This window comes from Myxocyprinus asiaticus, chromosome 3, assembly GCF_019703515.2.
Source record: "Myxocyprinus asiaticus isolate MX2 ecotype Aquarium Trade chromosome 3, UBuf_Myxa_2, whole genome shotgun sequence".
Classification (NCBI taxonomy): domain Eukaryota; kingdom Metazoa; phylum Chordata; class Actinopteri; order Cypriniformes; family Catostomidae; genus Myxocyprinus; species Myxocyprinus asiaticus.
Genome location: NC_059346.1, coordinates 51,221,571 through 51,246,258, shown reverse-complemented (window position 1 = coordinate 51,246,258; position 24,688 = coordinate 51,221,571). Strand labels below are relative to the sequence as shown.

The following is a 24,688-nucleotide window of genomic DNA, read 5'->3' as shown; positions in this document are numbered from 1 at the left end:
GTTACTCCTGGTCAGAGGCTGCCGTATATATTTAGTTTATACGTAGGGTTACGTCCTACATAAATTTAATGGTGCAATGCTCAAATATTTTGTAGAGCGTGAATTGTGACTTAGTGCCCATTTACGCCACAACAAGGCTAAGTTGTAACGTACGTATAGCTGGTGCAACCGGCCCCTGATATTTATTTAGCCATTTTTTTTAAATTTTTTAATTTATTATATATTTAAATAATCAGCAATTGACTTATACTAACAGTACTGATGTTTTTTAAGCTATTTATTGTATTTTTATTTATTCTTTATTTTCTCAGTGTTCATTTCTAGAATTTGTTGACAATGTATAATAATAATGTCAAATGTTCTTTGATAAAAATATTTGTTTTAGAAAGCAGCCTTCTGAGTACCTTTGCATAGTCATATTGGTGCAAAATCGGTGCACAATCCACATAGAAAAGGTCTTGTTTTCATTCCAGCTCAAAAATTAGCTATATCGGTCACCATATCGGTAATCGGTGAATTTTCCCCCTCTAAAATCGGTATCGGTCTCAAAAATCCCATATCGGTCGGGCTCTAATAAAGTGAAACCAACCTTCAGAAAACAGTAAAAAAAAAATAATTATGCGACCCATTTCAAATACTTAATCTATCCCAAATCCTATGCTAAATTCCACTGAAATGGGGCATTTATCTGCGTGCTCGCCTTACATTATGATCATTGTACATTAAATATATTCTAAACATGACGTGCACACAGAATAAAATATAGTTTAACACGTTAAGCAGTCGGCACCTCGTTGAAAATAGCCTTCTTGATCGGCAGATTAAAAAAATGGCATACCTAGTCTAAAACAGTTATTTTCTAGGCTACTTGCTCAAAAGAATACATTTTTGGATGAGCAAAATTAACCCGTCAACATGGTCCGGTGAAAGACGGGACTTGTCTCACCTGAGGCGTCTTTCCTGTGCTTGGAAAAAGCCCGCTCAGTAGAAAAATAACATCCAAGCATGCACAGATGTAAAGAAGACTAAAATGTGAAAACATCCATAGGGACTTTCAAACATTTGGAAATCCGATTCCCGCACCACCGAAGTGATTTCATAACTACTTTGCTGAGATTGCTTGTCTAGTGAGAGGACATATTCCTGCGCACGCAGCCTGAGGTGAAATGAAACTCTGGATCTGCTCCAGAAATCCTCTTTTTTTTTTTTTTTTTTTTTTTTTTTAAATAATATTTGTATTATTAATTCTATTTAAAATATGTAGCATTAATATGACAGTAATTTAAGTGCAGCCTCTGTTATAAAAAAAAAAAAAAAATATATAAAGCCAAACGTAAATGTGTAAAAATTATGATCAGTTTAATGGGGGGAAATATTAACCGACTAGTAATTCCAGTGTCGACTAGCAGCATCAGAACCGTTTAGTCAACTAGTCTCGCACATCCCTAATCCAATTACATTGTCAACCCCCTGGCTGAGGGATCAGTGAATATTCTTGCTTTAGTGATTTTGCATTGAAAATTTAATTCATTTATTTAAAAAAACGAAAAACTTAAACCAAAGATATTTCTAAATTCAAATTGCACTTCAAACGAAACAAAAAGCAATTAAAATAATGTGGTAAAAAAAAAAACAACCACCTTTCTATTTACTGTTATGCAAGTATCCATCTATGACAACAGGTGGAAAATTACTAATACAAATTAAGATCTCAAAACAATAATAAATGTAAACATAATAATTATAATGATGATAATAATCATGGTTCAATCTGTCATTTCAAGGTGAATCATGGTTCAAGGTGAACGTGTTTTTGTATTATTTTATGTTTTAATCACAGATGTATAGGCTGCAGAGTTGCGTTCACAATGAACTGTTCTGTGGAAATAAAGCGAACTGAACTCGGAGCACCTCCTGAGCTGAGATGTCTGAGGTCATTTGCAGCATTATCATAGATGATAATATTCTTGCAAAAATTTTTCTGAAGACTGAAACAAAGAAAGAGTGAGAACCCTTTACATGCGCGTGTTCCACGAGACTGCACGCCTCCGTACAAACAGCGCATCAGACATGCGCATAGACGGCTTTTCTATCATCTGTTCTTAATAATATAATAAAGTGCGCTTGAAACACATGTCTGTGTGTCTAACAGCATTTCTTGTCATCCCGAATCCGAGACGTCTTACAGTTACCCACCATGCACATTATTTTCGCAATCTGCAATTAAACGTCTTCTGTCAGTGTGTGTACTTTGCTGCCTGTGTAATTTAATATGTTGGTAAAGAACATCTGGCTTTCAGTGTGTTATTTAAGTTCATTTATCATGGGTCACAAACTTTTCATTAGGCAACTATTCTTTATTTAAGGCTATCCTATTCGTTAGGCTATTGTATTGATATTGGGAGTTCCATTCATAATGTTTACCCCTTTTTACCCGGTCAACCCTAATCCAAATTTGAACCCGTTCGGCAGAGACAACAGCTTAAAAAACGGGAGAGGTGGCATATGCAATGTTTGTTGCTGCTAGGGTTGACAGCTGTCCCGTTATAGCCGGGATTTCCTGTATTTTGGCAGAAATTCCAAAACACCTATTGTCCCATATTTTAGCGGCAGCAAAATTTTCTTTATTGAATGCTTAGTGTCCCATTTTGAAGCAGAAAAATGCTCAAAGGGTTGGATGGCGAGAGGCTTGAACGGGACCCCCGTCCCGCATTGAAGTGCTCAAAATGTTCTTGCGTGAGAAATTCAATACCTTTATCTTGTTGTGGTGGCTCGAAATGGGTGTGGGTCTTGTCACAAAACCTGATTAACAACTAGTGGTTGAGCAATATATCGCAGAGGCCAATTTTTAAATTATCGGCAGATACATTTCCATGTTTGGTCAGTCTGTTTCTCAAGCCACGAGGGTGCCGAGAATCACCTGCTTGCATGTGATATAAAGGCAAATATACATTAGGTAGATATGCCTAATCTATGAATTAAGAGAGCGCATGCACGTTAAACATTCTATGCTGCACGGAGAGAGATGTTGATGAGACATATGCATGGAGAGACATGGATTTTCAGTCCTATAGAAAGAAACTGTTGATTTCTCGTGTTCCAATGTGTGGATTACTACTTTTCACCAACATGTAAAAACAAAAAATGTGGGGATTTCATGCATTATGAACACGGAATGTGCGGGGACAGGCCTACTTAAAATGTTGTTTAAGACGTGCAAAATGGGTTTTTTCCTGCTATTTTCTCCACATTGGTAATAGCAGCTGCTAAGACACTTGGAAAAGAGCGAGGACAGTGCTAGGAGAGTGTGCTCGGTGTCTGCATGCTCTTATGCGTGCACGCAACTGCCTTGGTGCGTCCAGTATATTATGCTCTCATGCATCTTTGCGAGCTAAATAGAATCGCACTTGCTCGTCGGTTACAATACTTTGTTTGCTCAGTGTAATTTTTGTGCTCTCTCGCTTGTTATTTGCTTGCACTAATGTTATAAATGCAGCACTGGCCTGATCAGGCAAGTGATAGTTCTAGCAACTGGCCCGAATCTCTCTCATACTGGCCCCGGGCCAGCGGGCAGTCCTTATTGTCGAGCCCTGGTATGGTTTTAAACTGAAAACAAATACTTGATGTTTTATGCCTGAATGCACAGATACAGAATACTGAACAACAATCAAACAGTTCAGTAGCTTTCATGGGTCTTTATTTTATAAGCTCTGTTTAAACCTTGTACATCCATCTCGGGTGATTCGATCACAAGTTGACAGCACTAAACAAAGGTCCAAACATGGTCCAATGCGTCTTGTGGTCTGATCAATCAAAAACATGTGGAGGCATGTAGCCACATTGCATTTGTTGTGTGGATGTTAATGTGTCCTAATGCACCTTGGACAATGTCAAAAGACCACCTATTTATGTAATGGGTTATAAACTTTGCTGGCCTGGAATGTCTTCAAAAGAAGACAATCATCAAAAAAATCCACATATACACTGGCGGTCAAAAGTTTGGAATAATGTACAGATTTTGCTGTTTTGGAAGGAAATTGGTACTTTAATTCACCAAAGTGGCATTCAACTGATCGCAAAGGATAGTCACAAAGTATAGTTAAACATTGCGATAATACTGAAAATTATTATTAATGTTAAAACAAAACAAAAAAATCAGTCATTACTCCAGTCTGCTAAGAAAACACTTAAACATTAAAGCTTAAGAAATTGTTGTGCTAATTAATTTTTTTTTTTAGTTGCTGAAGTATTTAGTACACCTGTATTTCTTGCAAGTCGCTTTTACACTTCCAAGGTAAATTTTGGTTTATTTAAAAAAAAAAATACAATTCTCAAACTCATCAGTCTATTGTTTTTTGGAGAGATTAAGGCTATTCCATACACTACTGACTTGAAAGAATATATCAAACAGGATCTAACCAGAATGGAGAGTTAAGTAGACAGTCCAAAAGCACCACAACAAGAAGACAAGTCCATCTCTAGTTTGAGAAACAGACCCCTCACAGGTCTTAAATTGGCAGCTTCACTGACTAGTACATGCCAAACACCAGTTTTATCTGCACCAGTGAAGAGAAGACTCTGGGATGCTGGCATTTTAGGCAGACTTTCAAAGAAAAAGCCATTTTTGACACTTGCAAATAAGAGAAAAGTGTAGAATGGGCAAAAGAACTTAAACGATTGAGTGGTAAATGATTAGAAATGAGTATCATGGATGCATGAATCTACGTTTGAGGTGTTGAGCTGTTGTTAGAAAAGTTGTTCTTTTGGGAACTGCTACATATAGCATGGAATGAAACTTCACCTGAATAGCTTAATAAACTGACAGCTAGAATGCCTAAGGCGCCATTGTTGCAAGTGGAGGATTGTTGAATGAACAAAGTTTCAAGAATACAGCATTCATTTAAACAAATTGACATTTGTAACATTATAAATGTCTTCACTGTAATTCTTGTTCAAATTAAAGCATCGTTGGTGAATAAAAGTATATTTTCTTTCTAAAACATACAAACTTCAAAGTGATTCCAAACATTTAACAGTAGTGTACTACCAGTCAAAAGAGTAGACACACTTGATTGAATTTGTTTATGATCATAAAAGCTTTTGATTGAAAGGCTTATACTATACTGAAATTAGTTTTGTAGACCTATTTAAATCACCTATGATGTGTTTTTTGCTAAACTAATATTACATTTGTTTTTTTTTTTTTTTTTTTTTTTATTGGATGAGAACTTCAGTACTATTTAAAAAGCATCACAGGTGGATACTTTGAAGAATCTGAAATATAAGAGAATTTTAAACATTTTTGTCACTGCATAATTCACATACTTTTTGTGTTATTTAATAGTTTTTACTTCATATTAAAATGTAGAAAAGAATAATAATTCAGACATGAACCTTTCAATCCCTTCACATTAATGTCTGTGTTCTCTCAGAGGAGCTGAAGAGGCAGGCTGCTACACTGGAGAAGGCCCAGGTAGAGCTGAGCAGGGTGCAGGCCCAGCTGGACGAGGCTAAAGCCGAGATGGAGACCATCAAAGCAGTTGCCACTGTCTCTGAGAGCACCAAGCAGGAGGCCATTGACCAGGTCAAACAACTATGGCAGGAGGAGGTGGCGTCACTGCAGGCTATAATGAAAGGTGAATTCATTTCTCCATGTGTACTGTGCATGCTACGTGTTAGAAGTAGGCTACACTACTTATGGGTAGATAAAGATATTAAGTTATTTATTTTGTAATTATCTTTCAAGAGGCAGTGTATAACTTTGTTAATGAGGGGGGCATTTCATTTTCTTATTTATAAGTTAATGTAATAAACTGCATTTAGAAATGACCATGATGTGATGTCAAGTTTCTCCCTTATTTAGAAGTGTTTATCTAACAAACTTTTATAAGTGTACATTTATAACATTTTTCTTTGTGTTATATTACTATGGCATTTTAACACCGCTGCGAAGTTGTTTCATATAAAGCTGCACGGTGAATTTGGCATCTTTCTCTCTTCTGACTGCCATTGTCCACTTTCTATTTTTTTTAATCCACCTCTTTTGAAATCGCATTTGGAGCAAATGGGAACGCAAAATTAATATTTGCTTTGTTCACCCATTCGCTGCTCAAAGTTTACCCCACTAAAGTTTTCTTCCATGTTCCATATCTGAAAATGTGAAAAGGGTCTATAGTATGGTTTAGCATTGAGGTAGACTGATATATCGGTTTTACCGATACTACAAATTACTAATTATTTCTCTAAAATTGTAATCGGCTACATTTACTAAATACTATATTGAAAAGTATTCACATTCTAATCACTTCAAGTTCACCTCCAGGTTGTTTTGACTACACCAGTGAGACAGAAGGGTGGTTGAACAGCTGGCTGTCTGATGCAGTCAAAACAACCTGGAGCTGAACACGCTAAAAACAGTGGAGATGATAGTGGACTTTAGGAGGAACACCCCAACATTGACCCCGCTCACCATTCTGAACAGCACTGTGGCAGCAGTGGAGTCATTCAGGTTCCTGGGTAGGGTTGCACCAGCTGTGCGTAAGGTCTCACGTAAGTTGGGATGTAAAGTTCACACTAAGGGCTTAGTAACTACTAGATAGTTTTTAACTAAGTCAGTGCTTAATTTGGTTGCACCACCTGTTCTTAAGGCAAAACTTAACTAGTAGTTCGTAAGCTCTCGTAAAGTAATGCGTAGTCACATAATATGACAATTATCTTTATTTATCCAATAAACATCCTTCACATTTGTACACAGAAGTGTTAAAAAGCTGTGAACTTCAGTTTGATCTTGTTACGTTTGATGTTCAAACCTTGTTTGCTCATGTAACTTTCAGCTGTAATAAATTATATCCCCATTATAATACGATACGTATAAAAGTAAATTTGATCAATCGTATATTTGCCCTGTGTAAATAACAGTATATAGGAACTGTATCTAAATAAGGGGTGATAACTAAATACTAATACAACAGGCTGGAAAAATAGACATTTATTCATTTTAATTTCCTATATATATTTTGAATGTGTTGAAACTTGACACTGGGTGACTCATCTTGAAAACTGCACCGTTTGACCGGTTTCATCCTGAAGGGCCGCTTAAAAGTAATTTTTTTTTTTCTCTCTCTCTCGTAAATGTCAACATCATACTGTATGTCAAAATGATTGATGCCTGTCACGCAAAACATGAGCTCATTGATGGCATAAAATATCAGTCTGCTTTTTTATTCCAACCGTTAATCCTGGTCGGAGTCTTCTGTAAATATTTAGTTTATATGTAGGGTTACGTCCTACCTAAGTTTAATGGTGCAACTCTCAAATATTTAGTAGTGCGTAAATTGTGACTTAGTGCCCATTTACACCACAACTAGGCTAAGTTGTAACTTATGTATAGCTGTTGCAACTGGCCCCTGGACACTACCATCTCACAGGACCTGAAGTGGGAGACCTACTTAGACTCAATTTTGAAAAAAAGCCCAGCAGAGGTTGTACTTCCTTCATCAGTTGAGGAAGTTCAACCTGCCACAGGCGCTGCGGATTCAGTTCTACTCAGCGGTCACTGAGTCTGTCCTCTGCACTTCAATAACTGTCTGGTTTGGTGCAGCTACGAAATATATTGTATATATCAGAAGACTACAAAGGACAGTTCGGACTGCTGAGAGGATTATTGGTTGCCCCCTGCCCTCCCTTCAAGAACTATACACACCAGAGTGAGGAAAAAGGCTGGAAAAATCACTCTGGACCCCACTCACCCTGCCCACTACCTTTTTGAACTGTTGCCTTCTGATAGGCGCTTCAGAGCTCTGAGCACCAGAACCATCAGGCACAGGAACAGTTTTTTCCCTCAGGCTATCCATCTCATGAACAGTTAAAACTGCCCCATTGAGCAACAATTAATATGCAATACACAGCTTAGTCTATTTATATTTATCCAACATACCATACCTCTTCTGCCATTACATTCCCTTGCTTCTGTATATAACAGATTTGTATTTGTAAATTGTACATATATACTGTATATATATGTTGGGGTGATTTCGTAGCTGCACCAAACCAGACAGTTACTGAAGAGCAGAAGACAGACTCAATGACCGCTGAGTAGAACTGAATCCGCAGCGCCTGTGGCAGGTTGAACTTCCTCAACTGGCGAAGGAAGTACAACCTCTGCTATATATATATATATATGTGTATGTATATATATATATATATATATATATATATATTTGTCCTATTGTGTATTTCTATACATATTTTATTCCCTTTATTTTATTCTATTTTTTTTATTATTGTCTCTGTCTTGTTGTTGTATTGTTTGTGCACTGGAAGCTTCTGTCACCATGACAAATTCCTTGTATGTGTAAGCATACTTGGCAATAAATCTCATTCTGATTCTGAAGTTACTTTCTAAAACACTTCCTCTTCACAAAAATTTTAAATGTCTATATTTCTTGTTCATTGTTACACACAAGTCATACACTCAGCGCCTCACATTTCTGCTTCACAGTAACTCGTTACGGGGCCATAATTCATTTATTCTACTTAAGACAAAAGAAATAAGCATAACCCCATAATGTACTTAAATGTAATTAAATTAATTGGAAGTCAGTATTTGTTTTATGATTACAAGAATTTAAAATGTAATGCATTACACTACTTTTGACAAAGTAATTAGATTACAGTAACTAATTACTTTGTACTTGGATTACACCCAACACTGCCGATTAATCAGTTATCTACATTTTTACCACCATAGTTATCGGTATCTGCAGAGTTGACTATAGATCGACCTCTAGTTTAGCAAATTGTTTATCCTGATTTGCATTATCAGATGCAGACCGTGAGGTGAAGATGCAGTTCCATCAGAAGTTGGAGCAGGAGCGTGCTCAGTGGGCTCAGTACCGTGAGGCAATGGAGAGAGATGTGGCAGAGCTTCGCCGCCGTCTCTCTGAAGGACAGGAAGAGGAGAATTTAGAGAATGATATGAAAAAGGTATGGGTTTTTTTTTTTTTTTTTTGTGGTCATTGTGATACATGCAACTCATTTCTTAGTCTTTGGTTTGGCCCACTTAGACCAACATTAAACCCCAACTTCAATTCAGATGCAGTTTAAATAGTCAACCTCTGTCAAATCATGTACTTTTTTAACTTATATTGTTAGTTAATGTTTCTTGCACCAAAACAGTCATAATAGAGTTTTTCATTATCCTTTTCCACTCTCTCTAAATCCTTAGAATTTAATTAGTTGTTTTTTGCTGCTCTAAGACATTTATGTTAACACCTTCACATGTAAAATGAAAAACAGCTTGTTTTCCCACACTGTTATTCAATAAATGAACACGAGGAACAATGTTATTTAATTGTTTTCATGTATTGGCACCATTATAAGATTACATAGTAATTAACATCAATATTTACCTAATTATATTTTTATTAAAACATTTTAATATATGCAAACAATGCCACATAGACACTTTGTTGAACAATTTTGTCACTCATTTAACCAGAGTTTTGAATGGAATGATTGAAACTGAATATTTGAAATAATTCCTTGAAATTAATTAAACCTATGAACTTTAACACCATTCTTGCTATTTAAGTTAAGATCATATATGCCATTAAATCATACTCGTCTGTCAAGGAGCTAATGCAAAACATTTGTAATGACACAGTCTTCAGGAAACTTAATGACCAAATAACAAGTGGATTAAAATCATTGCAATATTCACAGTGTAGCTTAATCATATATTGCCAGCAAAATTATTATGATATGCCCTCACTGAGCAATTTATTAGGAACACTATGGTTCTTCTGTTATTGTAGTCCATCTGCCTCAAGGTTTGACGTGTTGTGCATTCTGAGATGCTATTCTGCTCACTACAATTGTACAGAGTGGTTATGTGAGTTACCATAGCCTTTCTGTCAGCTTGAACCAATCTGCCCATTCTCCGTTGACCTCTCTCATCAACAAGGTGTTTCTGTCTGCAGAACTGCCGCTCACTGGATGTTTTGTGTTTTTGGCACCATTCTGCGTAAACTCTAGAGACTGTTGTGTGTGAAAATCCCAGGAGATCAGCAGTCACAGAAATATTCAAACCAGCCTGTCTGGCACCAACAATCATGCCACGGTCTAAATCACTGAGATCACATTTTTTCCCCATTCTGATGGTTGATGTGAACATTAACTGAAGCTCCTAACCCGTATCTGTGTGATTTTATGCAGTGCACTGCTGCCACATGATTGGCTGCTTTGATAAGCGCATTAATAATTAGGTGTTCCTAATAAAGTGCTCAGTAAGTGTATATCATGAATATTGCCAAGCTCTAGTACAGATTATAATTTGTTTACTTGTTTGTTTCTTTTAACTAAATTTCTGTTTATTGTGTTAATCTAGGCTCAGGAGGATGCAGAGAAACTGCGTTCAGTAGTCATGCCAATGGAGAGTGAGATTGCAGCTCTGAAGGCCAAACTGTCAAGTTCAGAAGACCGGGTTAAGGAATTGGAGGCAGCGAAGGTTAGACAAAGCTCGAAATGCAGAACTTGGAGCCAGACTGTTCTGAACACATTTATTATTAGATATGGCACATATCTGTCTCATTTTGTTGCTTGTGTGCACTTAGCATGAACTCAAGAATGGCCAAATTCACACCTGGACAAATGAATCAATATTACATCTGCATTAAACTTAAGGTCGAAAGATAGTGGATTTTGCAGGTACCGATAATTAAGGTGGTGGAAAAGGTAACCAATTAATCGTTAAATCGATTTATTTAATGCTAAAAAATCTTTCTTAGTCTTTCCTTACTGTGACGGACACAGACATAGAGGCTACAAGAGTCCAAAATGAATAAAATCTCAAATAGAGTTTATTGTACAACCAAAATCCCAATTAAAAAAAAAAGAGAAAATGAACATTTGTTGCATAACACAAGACTATGAAATATGAACAAGCCCAAAATACCCCATAGGCTCTTATTTTGAAATGTCTGTGCTTCCAACTCACAGTAACACACAAGGGAAACAAGACATGCACTCTTCCAATCATCTACATTGTATAACAATATAAAGAAGATAAAGTAAACATTAAAATAATGATCTGCACTCCAAGCTTTTTGTTGCTGCTTTTTTAATTCACATGGAGGAACAAACATAGACGTTTTGGCTACTAGGCCTTTCTCAGCGTTTTCGACAATATCTATCCACCCATTTTCTTATATAGACCACATGTCATGATGTCATCGCATAATTAGAAATGCTATTTTTGTTTTGTTACAAAATACATTCAGTAACTTTAAAGAAGGTATGAGTAAATTATATACATATATACCAATCCCAACAGGATATCCGTATAGCCATAGTAGATTTTTTTTATATAAGCATAAAGTATTCTCTTACATTTAATTAAAACCTTCATTGAAGGTGAGAATCATCAATAAAAGTAAGCTCTCTACATTGAAGCATCAGGTATAAACCATCATAAGTCAACATCGATCTTAACTTTTAGAAAATACAAATGATTGTACATATCAGAAGATATCTATGATCAAATGTATAGAATTAATTATTTATTGTGCTATATTTAATGACATTCAATTCACAAAAAACCTGAAAAACTACTTAGTATAATAATTTTAGAGGAAACATTATAGATCTAATTCTTCATTTAAATGATTAGGGGCTAATGCCTTCAACTTATAGATCCAGAAGGCTTCATGTTTTAACAACTCAATTTAATTTACCTCCTCTCTGGGATCATTGAACAACCTCTATCCCTATGCATTCTAACTGTTTTATATTATGACCCATTTCAATGAAATGTCTAGCTACTGGGGAAGTCATATCTTGTCGTCTAATAGTAGATTTATGTTAGTTAATTCTTACTTGATGTGAACATTTACCAATATATATCTTCTGGCATGGACATATAAACATATAAATGACATTGCGAGTTGTGCAGGTTATACATTGTAGTGTAAAATTTTTTTGACCCAGGACACGTGAACTCTTTGCATTTTAAGTTCTGGCATGCAGCACAACTTCTGCAGGGATAACAGCCTTGTATGAAAGAAGGTTTGTTATGAAAGAGATTCTTGCACCCGTTTAAGAGCTTACATTTCAATTGTGGAAGACGAGTGAGCGCAGTGTTAAATAACCTACTGTGAATCTGTACTCTACGCACTTGCAGCCATTGTCATAATCAAGATGTCATTTGATGAAATAAGTAAACTAACTGAAGAAAAAGCTAACATGTTCACATTCACTATGGGGGATATATAAAAGATATTACTCCCAGGCCAAGTAATCATGTCCTCTACTGTTGCAAAAGATACGATTATCTTTTACAACAGTAGAGGACATGATTAATTTTTTTTTTTCAAGGTGCATTTGCAACAGTAGAGGACATGATACATTTTTTTTCAAGGTTTCGGGGGCTTTGGGGCACTTAACATGCTCAAAAACTCATTAAATTTTGCACACGCATCAGAGTTGGCCATTAGGGCTTGGCAAAAGTTCACACAAGGGTGTGTAGAGGGGGCTCTGTAGTGTCACCTAGAAATGGGCATGTTCGGGGTGCTCTGTAGCACATCCCTTTTGAGCTACTGTCACCAAACTTTGTACATATGTAGATCTCATCAAGCCAGACAACTTTCGCACTGACAGTCATAAGCTCATCCCAACAGGAAGTCAGCCATTTTGGATTGTTTGAAAAATGCATGCTCTGGAATTTGAAATACTCCTCCCGTGTTACAGGTACCAAATGTGGACGATATCATGCCAAGACATTGACGATGCTAAATTGCGAACAGATGTTTTATATATTGAATGGTGTTGCTATGGTGACGCGATAAAGTAACGTCAAAAAATGAGAAACAGGAAGTGTCTCATATCTTCTGCATGCAATGTGTGATTTACATCAAAATTGAGCCGTATGTCTGTCCTTGCAGGCTGATCACATTGATGTGGCTATTGTGGGTCAAGTTCGTAGCACCACCAACTGGTGGAAGGAAGTGTGACACTTTTAACAGACTTTGAAATATCCCTCTTATGTTTACCTGAATTGCTTAAATTTTTTTTTTTAATAATGTCAAGACAGTGCAGATTTAAAATTCTGAAGGGATTCTTGATATTCTTGATAGTGTTGCCATGGCAACGCATTAAATGTCATTATTCCTTTTTATGTATATTCACATGTTTCTGAGGTACTTGGCATGCTTGAATTTTCATGATATTTTGCACACAGAGTTGTCGGCCATTAGGCCTGGGAAAAAGTTAACACATGGGCGTGGCTGGGGAGCTCTGTAGCGCAGCCTTTTGACAAAAGTGGTGGGGTCAGTTTCTTCTACAGTCACCAAACTTGCTACATATATTGATCTCGTCAAGCTGGACAACTTTTAAAATTACAGTCATTAGCTCTGCCCAACAAGAAGTCAGCCATTTTGGATTGAATGTGCATTTTTTGAAAATTGCAGGCCCTGAACTTTTGAATACTTATAGGGGATTCATGTGACTGGCACCAAACTTAGGTAATATTATGCCATTGAAGATGCTACATTTTTTATGTTTTGAATGGTGTTGCCATGGCGAGGCAATACATTAAGGGCAAAAATGTGAAACAGGAAGTTCCTTATATCTTCTGTGTGCATTGTATGATTTTGATAAAATTCAGCTATATGTTTGGTAATGGGGGCTGATCACATTTATGCGGCTATTATGGGTCACGGTCATAGCACCACCAACTGGCACCAGGAAGTAAGGCAGTTTTAGCAGACTTTGAAATAACCCTCTTGTGTTTACATGAATTGCTTCAAAATTGTTTAGAATAATGTCAAGACACTGCTGATGTAAAATTATAATGGGATGTTTGATATCTTAAATATACTGTTGCCATGGCAGTTTTTTGTGCAAGGGAAAGCAGTTTTTAAAGTGAAAAGCTATAGAAGTTTAAGTTTATTGTAATGAAAATGTATGGCACAAACGTTTTTTATATAAATAAATTATGATAGAAATATCAACTGAAATGTAAAAATACTAGAAAATCACAGCCATATGTTAAACCCAGTTCTGAGTGGCAATTAACATGTTCAGATGCAGTGCCAGAAATGTCCAATAGAGGGCAGCTAAGCTCCATTGTTGTATGATTCTCAAAATCCACTTCTCGGTCCCTCCAGGATTTTTCAGGTCGTATCTAGAAGGGATCCCTCTTTCCTAAGTTATGTGTAGTGTATGTATAACTACATTCATCAGTTAACTATGTTTATCAAAAGAACAACATATAAAGTTTAAGATCCGTTTAAGAGGGGCCTGGGTAGCTCAGCGAGTATTGACGCTGACTACCACCCCTGTTCTCGCTCTCAATGCAGCACATGGTAAGTTGTGCATGGATTACAGAGAGTAGAATGAGCCTCCAAATGCGGAGTCTCAGCGGTGTCATGCACAACAAGCCACGTGATAAGATGCGCGGATTGACGGTCTCGGAAGCGGAGGCAACTGAAACTTGTCCTCCGCCACCCGGATTGAGGTGAGTAACCTTGCCACCACGAGGACCTACTAAGTAGTGGTAATTGGACATTCCAAATTGGGAGAAAAGGGGGAAAAAAATAAAGATCTGTTTAAGATGGCTAGCAAAATAACAAGGGCATGCTCATCAACTGCTTTTAATTTTAAACAACATAAGCATTAATTATACAGTATTAAGAAGATAGCAACATATGTGCCACAGTGATGTGGTGAGAGATCCTCGTTGCTGCTAGTTCCGCAGTTTGCACTCTTCCAGTCGAATCCCATAGAAAAATGCAAACAAATGTGTCCCCAATCAAGATGCATCCACTAAGGTGCGGATGCAATCTTTGTTAATTAAAATATTTCAAATGGTTTCAAATGGGCGGATTAGAACCCTAAACCTCTTATGCAATGGGCAAATTAATTACCACTAGACCACCCAGTCAGACTCCTTTTACCAGCGCTGATTGATGTACTCCTCCTTTGACTTACAATATCTTATGACCGACAATACCACACATAGAGATGAAGTTATTTTATGATGTTAAATATTTATTTTAGAACTTGAATTGATCATCAAGAATGACTTTTTATCAAAGCAGACCATTTAAAATGATCTTTTACTAGCAATCATCGTTGCTGTGCGACTTCAAATGCTGTGTATCACGTTGTTATTTTGCTAGCCATCATAAACTGATCGTTAACTTTGTCATTCTTTTGATAAACACAGTTAAATGATGAACACAGTTACACATACTTCATGTTTGACAGCGGCAAAACAAATGCTTGAAAAGCAACATATCCAAATGCAGAGCTGCCGTTTGTATCATCTCCATAGTAACAGTGTAAGCGTCTCTTCCACGTTGTGCGTTCACTATCAAAATCCTTCTAAACTTTCGTGGGACCGCAGACAGTACACATATATAGTGTTTAATCTTCACCCTGCGTGCTGCGAATGAGACACAAAATCCTGCGTTTATACAAAGAATCCCCAACATTCACTTAAAATCCCCATTAGTTGTGTAATAAAATGTGATTAGAATTTGAAGTGCTATTAATACAGTAGGCTACGAATCTGAAAATGGCAATATATGCTGAACACTTGTATGCTGAATGTAAATGTTTTTACTGATATAAAAAAGTCACATATATAGATATACTGTATATGTCAATATGACAAAAATGGTAATTATCATATGTCAATATATGTTTTTTTAAACATTTGTGGAATTTAAATGTGTACATAAATGCTCAAATATATGAAATGTATTTGTTTGTATATGGCCATATACCAGATTTAAATATCAGACAATGTAATAATTGCAACAGGCCTAATTATTATATCCTCATGTGTTTTTAGTTTACAGATTTATTGTATGTCTATTGTAACCTTAAATAAATTTTCTTGCATTACCTAAATGCACCATAATTTGATGACCAAACTTTCATCGTGGCAACATAACTGATTACGTTGTGACAACAGGAAAAGTGAAATTCCTGGATTCGTAGCCACAACGTAACTTTGGAACTGTGCCAGTCCGTCATGACGACGTTGTGGCAACATCGAGGAACAATAGTTATCTGTTGGTTACCAGTTGGTAATTTTTGCTTTTAATGATTATTCTATGAGCAGACATGCAGTAGTCTAACCTAATTTATGTCCTTATTTTCCCAACATAATTTAAAGAATATTTAAACAGTTGTGCGTATGAATAACGAATGCAGACTAAAAGTTAATGTACTTAAATTATTTTGAAAGAAAACAGAGAAACAATAAAAGAAATTGAGACTTATTGCCACATAATTGCAGCAAAATTACAAGGCTAAATGACTTCTTTGCTCATATTAAACTCTTAGACCAACTTAACACAATGCATTGAATTACATTTGTTAATTTCATTTAAAGCAATTTTAAGGATATATAAAAATGGTAAATGGCTTCATTACAATATAATCTTTAGATCTGCACATTTTTTTCAATAAATAATTATAATAAATTATAGCAAAACTTTAAAATGAATCCGTTAGCAACAAAATCAATTTAACAATTTAAAAATGAATATGTGTGTGTGTGTGTGTGTGTGTGTGTGTGTGTGTGTATATATATATATATATATATACAGGTGCTGGTCATATAATTAGAATATCATCAAAAAGTTGATTTATTTAACTAATTCCATTCAAAAAGTGAAACTTGTATATTATATTCATTCATTACACACAGACTGATCTATTTCAAATGTTTATTTCTTTTAATTTTGATGATTATAACTGACAACTAAGGAAAATCCCAAATTCAGTATCTCAGAAAATTAGAATATTACTTAAGACCAATACAAAGAAAGGATTTTTAGAAATCTTGGCCAACTGAAAAGTATGAACATGAAAAGTATGAGCATGTACAGCACTCAATACTTAGTTGGGGCTCCTTTTGCCTGAATTACTGCAGCAATGCGGCATGGCATGGAGTCGATCAGTCTGTGGCACTGCTCAGGTGTTATGAGAGCCCAGGTTGCTCTGATAGTGGCCTTCAGCTCTTCTGCATTGTTGGGTCTGGCATATCGCATCTTCCTCTTCACAATACCCCATAGATTTTCTATGGGGTTAAGGTCAGGCGAGTTTGCTGGCCAATTAAGAACAGGGATACCATGGTCCTGAAACCAGATACTGGTTGCTTTGGCACTGTGTGCAGGTGCCAAGTCCTGTTGGAAAATGAAATCTGCATCTCCATAAAGTTGGTCAGCAGCAGGAAGCATGAAGTGCTCTAAAACTTCCTGGTATATGGCTGCGTTGACCTTGGACCTCAGAAAACACAGTGGACCAACACCAGCAGGTGACATGGCACCCCAAACCATCACTGACTGTGGAAACTTTACATTGGACCTCAAGCAACGTGGATTGTGTGCCTCTCCTCTCTTCCTCCAGACTCTGGGACCCTGATTTCCAAAGGAAATGCAAAATTTACTTTCATCAGAGAACATAACTTTGGACCACTCAGCAGCAGTCCAGTCCTTTTTGTCTTTAGCCCAGGCGAGACGCTGAAACCCATGTCTTGCATACGTCTGTGCGTAGTGGTTCTTGAAGCACTGACTCCAGCTGCAGTCCACTCTTTGTGAATCTCCCCCACATTTTTGAATGGGTTTTGTTTCACAGTCCTCTCCAGGGTGCGGTTATCCCTATTGCTTGTACACTTTTTTCTACCACATCTTTTCCTTCCCTTCGCCTCTCTATTAATGTGCTTGGACACAGAGCTCTGTGAACAGCCAGCCTCTTTTGCAATGACCTTTTGTGTCTTGCCCTCCTTGTGCAACGTGTCAATGGTCGTCTTTTGGACAACTGTCAAGTCAGCAGTCTTCCCCATGATTGTGTAGCGTACAGAACTAGACTGAGAGACCATTTAAAGGCCTTTGCAGGTGTTTTGAGTTAATTAGCTGATTAGAGTGTGGCACCAGGTGTCTTCAATATTGAACCTTTTCACAATATTCTAATTTTCTGAGATACTGAATTTGGGATTTTCCTTAGTTGTCAGTTATAATCATCAAAATTAAAAGAAATAAACATTTGAAATAGATCAGTCTGTGTGTAATGAATGAATATAATATGCAAGTTTCACTTTTTGAATGGAATTGGTGAAATAAATCAACTTTTTGATGATATTCTAATTATATGACCAGCACCTGTGTGTGTGTGTGTGTATATATATATATATATACAGGTGCATCTCAATAAATTAGAATGTCGTGGAAAAGTTCATTTATTTCAGTAATTCAACTCAAACTGTGAAACTCGTGTATTAAATAAATTCAATGCACACAGACTGAAGTAGTTTAAGTCTTTGGTTCTTTTAATTGTGATGATTTTGGCACACATTTAACAAAAACCCACCAATTCACTATCTCAAAAAATTAGAATATGGTGACATGCCAATCAGCTAATCAACTCAAAACACCTGCAAAGGTTTCCTGAGCCTTCAAAATGGTCTCTCAGTTTGGTTCACTAGGCTACACAAGCATGGGGAAGACTGCTGATCTGACAGTTGTCCAGAAGACAATCATTGACACCCTTCACAAGGAGGGTAAGCCACAAACATTCATTGCCAAAGAAGCTGGCTGTTCACAGAGTGCTGTATCCAAGCATGTTAACAGAAAGTTGAGTGGAAGGAAAAAGTGTGGAAGAAAAAGATGCACAACCAACTGAGAGAACCGCAGCCTTATGATTGTCAAGCAAAATCGATTCAAGAATTTGGGTGAACTTCACAAGGAATGGACTGAGGCTGGGGTCAAGGCATCAAGAGCCACCACACACAGACACTACAGTTGTCGTATTCCTCTTGTTAAGCCACTCCTGAACCACAGACAACGTCAGAGGCATCTTACCTGGGCTAAGGAGAAGAAGAACTGGACTGTTGCCCAGTGGTCCAAAGTCCTCTTTTCAGATGAGAGCAAGTTTTGTATTTCATTTGGAAACCAAGGTCCTAGAGTCTGGAGGAAGGGTGGAGAAGCTCATAGCCCAAGTTGCTTGAAGTCCAGTGTTAAGTTTCCACAGTTTGTGATGATTTGAGGTGCAATGTCATCTGCTGGTGTTGGTCCATTGTGTTTTTTGAAAACCAAAGTCACTGCACCCATTTACCAAGAAATTTTGGAGCACTTCATGCTTCCTTCTGCTGACCAGCTTTTTAAAGATGCTGATTTCATTTTCCAGCAGGATTTGGCACCTGCCCACACTGCCAAAAGCACCAAAAGTTGGTTAAATGACCATGGTGTTGGTGTGCTTGACTGGCCAGCAAACTCACCAGACCTGAACCCCATAGAGAATCTATGGGGTATTGTCAAGAGGAAAATGAGAAACAAGAGACCAAAAAATGCAGATGAGCTGAAGGCCACTGTCAAAGAAACCTGGGCTTCCATACCACCTCAGCAGTGCCACAAACTGATCACCTCCATGCCACGCCGAATTGAGGCAGTAATTAAAGCAAAAGGAGCCCCTACCAAGTATTGAGTACATATACAGTAAATGAACATACTTTCCAGAAGGCCAACAATTCACTAAAAATGTTTTTTTTATTGGTCTTATGATGTATTCTAATTTTTTGAGATAGTGAATTGGTGGGTTTTTGTTAAATGTGAGCCAAAATCATCACAATTAAAAGAACCAAAGACTTAAACTACTTCAGTCTGTGTGCACTGAATTTATTTAATACACGAGTTTCACAATTTGAGTTGAATTACTGAAATAAATGAACTTTTCCACGACATTCTAATTTATTGAGATGCACCTGTATATATATATATATATAAGTGGGTGGGTGTGTATATATATTATATGTGTTTGTGTGTGGCAGACCTCTGCCTTACCTATGAAGGAGGAAGCAGGAGCCGGGTGAACAATCCACTTAAGACTTTAATGCAACAATTTTTGGTGTACATCAAAACATAAATATTTTTTTCAGCACAATAAACAAACACATTCAACAACACTCAACAGCCTTGCTTTTCAGCAGTCGCTGTGACACAGACACGCACACAGCTCCATGGGTCTCTCTCTCCCCGTCTGCCACTGTCTTCTCTCCTTAAATACTCCTGCCGCTCCTCCCTGGAATGCAAGAATGGTGTGGCACACAGGTGGAACTCGTTTACCTTTAATTATTAGCTCCGCCCAACAGGAAGTCAACCATTTTGGATTTTTTTAATATTGCAGTCTCTGAACTTTTAAATACTTTATTCATGAGACTGTCACCACATTTAGACAACATTATGCCAAGACATTGAAGATGCTAAATTGTGAAAAGATTTTGAAATATCAAACAGTGTTGCCATGGCGAGGCATTAATGGCGAAAAATTGGAAACAAGACGTCTCTCTCATTTTCTGTGTGCAGTGTGTGATTTAGATCAAAATTGAGATGTATGTTGGGGGCTAATCACATGGATTTGACTATTTTGGGTCACGGACGTAGCGCCACCACCTGGCAGCAGGAAGACACATTGTGTGGCTTTGAAATAGTCCTCTTATATTTACCCTCTCAAATGCATGCACCCACAATGCTTTGTTTTCCTAGAGCCACCAGGTGGCGATAGTGCTCGGGCCCATCATCACAGCTTGCAGCTATATTTACAACCTGAAGTTACATTCAGGACTACACAGAATCTGCCCTCTACACATGCCCCTTCCATGTTTGTTTATTATATATTTTGTATAATTTGATTATGCTTTCACCTACCAATAAGCACACTGTATCCTCAGCTCCATTTAATACATTTTACCGTGTTTAAATCCATTCTGCAGCATTTCACTTTAATTAAATGAGGCATCTCCCCTTACTAAAGTTTATTGTAAAAGTGAAGCAAAATGGTTGATGAAAGTCAATGAGCCTGTGGCCATCTCCGTCATAAAGTTTAAAGGTTGTTTTTTTTTTTAAGATAAGTCTGCCAGTGTTTACTTTAAAAATGTAACGTGTTCATTTTGTGTCAGCATTGTAAAGGTAGTAAAATATAAATGTTGCCTAAAAGCCTCTGTTTATTGGTGTTTTGACTTCTGAAATGTTTTTATTTTATTTCAGAGAATCATATTTTATACATGCTTGATTATTTCTCAGGTGAAGGAGCTCAATCACGTCCTAGAGGCCGAGAAATCATGCCGAACTGACTTAGAGATGTATGTTGCTGTCCTGAACACCCAGAAATCTGTCCTTCAAGAGGATGCTGAGAAACTTCGAAAAGAACTCCATGATGGTGTGTTATCAAAATATTGCTTTGTAATGCAAACATTTCTGAGAAGTTTGCTAACATTTTAGCTTCATAGAGCTTGTTTTGGTTGATCGTTTTTATGTGGGCTGTCTCATATGACACTTGCTGTATATTTGTTTAAAGGTCAAATGAGTTTGCATTCAAGTATATCAGTTGATGTCAGTTGTTTGACCTGCAGTTTAAATTGTTTGGCTTGTCTTTCAGTGGTTCACATGCTGGAATTGGAGCGACAACAGCACAATCAGCTGAAAAACACATGGCAGCGTGCCAACGATCAGTTCCTGGAGTCACAGCGCTTGCTGATGCAAGACATGCAGCGCATTGAGAGCGTGCTGTCCTCTGAACAACTCCGACAGGTGGAGGAGATAAAGAAGAGAGACCAGGTACTTCAAGCTGCTGTGTGTAATTTCTGCACCACTAGCATTACCAAATGGAATTGCAAAAATAAACGTTGTTTTCAAACATCTTTCCTGAATACTCCCTCTGTCTGCTATTGGTCGAGAGAGACCGAAACTCACACCATTGGTTGAGCCAAAGATGTTGTGTTGGGCTGGTCAACAAACAAGCAATACAGTATTTTGATAATGCCACAGTTGACACTTTTCAAAAGTAACCTACAAATGGCTTATAGTTCTCTCTGCATATTAAAGGTGCTGTATGCGATTTTTAGCCATTCTACTTCCACAAAACTGAGCTGTTGAATTAGCCACGCCCCCTCTTTCCAAAACCCTGCACTCCAAAGATTCTAAATGAGCTTTGAGACCGACATCGTGCACAAACGGTTGTTAAAAACAACTGCAGCAAAATAGCTCCCTCAGCTGACAACTGTTATGAACAACATGGCTTAAAAACGGCAGTAAGTCTCAATAATTCGCTTGCTGCTACAACACTATGAAAACGTGCTAAATTATTGACAGGTTGAAAGCGTCATTGTCCACAATCCGCGGACACTTTTGTTTGCAGAGTCTAGAGCTGTCACAGACAGGTGAGATATCTTACAACACTTATTTCAGTAATATCTCTCAGGGAGTAGGACAATTTATTCTTACCTTTCCATGAAAAAAATCGCTTACAGCACCTATAAGCTGGGATAAGAAAAGTATTTAAAAATAGAAAAAAATTACATGCATTAACTTTCTGATACATTGAATTTACTGACTTCACAATGTTAGGCTCCAGAGTGACAGTGAGGAGCAGGATTTTGGACAAATGAGATTTCACTTTGGGCTGTGCTACCCAGAGCACTGCAACAGAAGTGGAAACTAAGTGACCAACAAAATATCTTGTCGTAATTGCGACTGGTTATGTTTACTGCTGTTATGTTCACATTGATGCCAGAATTTGTATGTGCTCAGGAGGAGGATGAGAAGGAGAGATTGAGTCAGGCTAAAGAGACCAGTGAGGACGAGGGAACAGAGCATGCAGAGGCAGTGGAGGACTCTCTGCTCGGACTCTCCATAGAAGAGGTATCAGTAAAAAATCACTCAAATCTGTCCGTCCGGTAATTAGAAATCTAAATTTAAAAGTGAAGTGTGCAAATTTTGCACCACTTGTGTCCCCAAACAGAACTGAAAAAATAATGACCATTTTCAAACAGGTTTCCTAAACACTTACCTGTCTGCCATTGGTCAGAAAGCAGATAGCCCCACCTCAAACTTACATGATTGATTGAGCCAGTATTGCAGTGTCAGGCTAGTTGGGATGCTTAAATAAACAACAATGTTTTGAGATCCCTACAGTGACTATGTTTACATAGACACCAGAAAGCGTTTTATTGCAAGAAAGTGGCGTTCCCTTTTACATGCACTGTAAAAGCGGTGTATTCTTTACTCCCGTATATATGCGGCTAGGTCAGTAGGCAGCTTTCTCCACAGCAACGTAATTTCCCTGTGATGCTTGTCTAAATAACAATCATGGCATCCGAGAAAAACTTTGCTTTTCTATTCTCCATTGCTTCTCTTTATTTTCAGATATTCCAGAGTTGTTCCTGTGTTTGTTTCCTTAATTCTCTATCACGATCTGCAGCGGAATTGCGCTGCAATAGTGGAGATTCCCTCTTAGTTAAAACTCTGGGATTCCCCCAGTGTACTTGAGCACTAGGGGTGTAACGGTTCTCGGTAAAAAAAAACGAACCGTACAGTTCGGGAAGCATTGGCACCGTGGTCGGTTCACCTCACGTTTAATGACGCATCTGGAGCACAAGTTTTGGTCAAGAAAACAAAGCGTCAAACAGACAGGCACAGTTGCAACCTCCGCCCGCTAATGCACCTGAATGGATCTGTAAATGGATACGCTCCACCTGTGTTTCACATGGGTCTGCAAGCGTTGTGTGTAGTTGAAAATGGCAAGTGGAGAAAACGAAACACTGATAGAGAAGCCCCCTGCATTTCTCCTTTCTGGGAACATTTTCTTTTTGCACTCAATTACAACAGCGATGGTCAAAAGACCATCAAAACAGGCACTGTTTGCAGACATTGTTCGACACGAGTGCTGTATACTGGTAATGGGTAGTTGACAAATATGCAGTAAACTATTTTTTTGTAAAGCACAATTTTTGAAAAATAAAAATATATCCATTTACGTAGTGTAAAGTCTGATATTTAAGAAAATATAAGGGGTCACTAACTTTGTCAATTCTTTCACTGTTTTTTGAACATTTTCACTGGACTGCACTGTAAATGTGTCCTATGGTGTGACATAACAAAAATGAAGAAAGAAAAAAGTTAGGTAATATACAGAGAGCATGAGAGAGATTTATTTTCATTGTTAGATGCTTATTTTCATATGGTGTTTGTTTATTATGAATAACACCTCTTTCTCTTAGGACCCCCTCCCTTCTGTGTGGATCCCTGTTAATTTTCACTATACTTTCGTGTTCTCTCTCTCCCAATCATTTTTCTCCCTCAATTCTTTCTGTCCAAAAATGAAAGAATCCAAAAATAAAGGACCACATTTTATACTTCAGTAGTTTGCATGTAAATACAATCTTCAAGTAAAGCATATTTGGCCTGATGTCCGATATTGGAGGGCTCGGAGCTCGAGACTCAACTTGAGTCCTGATTACACCAAACCCGCCGCCCCCCCGACTTTACTTACTTGGGGGCCGTTTACACAACAACGTTTTCAACTAAAAACAGACAACTTTTTATGCGTTTTGGCTGTTCGTTTACACGACAATGGCGTATCATTATTGGGGCCTGAAAACGCAAACTTTTGAAAATGGGTTTCAAAGTGCACATTTTTGAAAACGATGCCGTTACCGTCTCCGTTTAAACATGCAAAAACGAGAATTTGTGAAAACGATGACATGTGCACGCGTATTTGGTGTTCAGTCTATAGGCATGTGCGCGAGTACTTCAAAACAACACGCAAGACGTTCAAAACTACAATGGCGGACTACAGGACTGTGTGTGTGCTGCTCAAGATTTTGAGTTTATTGACGCTTCTCCAG

At 37.5% G+C, this 24,688-nt stretch overlaps 1 protein-coding gene across 2 annotated transcripts in view; it reads left to right on the top strand.

Moving 5' to 3' along the window:
• The window catches only part of rabep1 (rabaptin, RAB GTPase binding effector protein 1), a 53,208-nt gene that overhangs the window by 6,940 nt on the left and 21,580 nt on the right, over positions 1-24,688 (top strand). For both annotated transcript variants that reach the window (XR_007893564.1, XM_051659782.1), the window contains exons 3-8: positions 5,433-5,636; positions 8,825-8,985; positions 10,388-10,507; positions 21,087-21,222; positions 21,442-21,620; positions 22,593-22,703. Coding sequence is in view for 1 of the 2 variants with exons in the window: in XM_051659782.1 (XP_051515742.1) it covers positions 5,433-5,636; positions 8,825-8,985; positions 10,388-10,507; positions 21,087-21,222; positions 21,442-21,620; positions 22,593-22,703 (911 nt within the window). In the remaining variant the exon portion in view is untranslated. The remainder of the gene's footprint in view (positions 1-5,432; positions 5,637-8,824; positions 8,986-10,387; positions 10,508-21,086; positions 21,223-21,441; positions 21,621-22,592; positions 22,704-24,688) is intronic.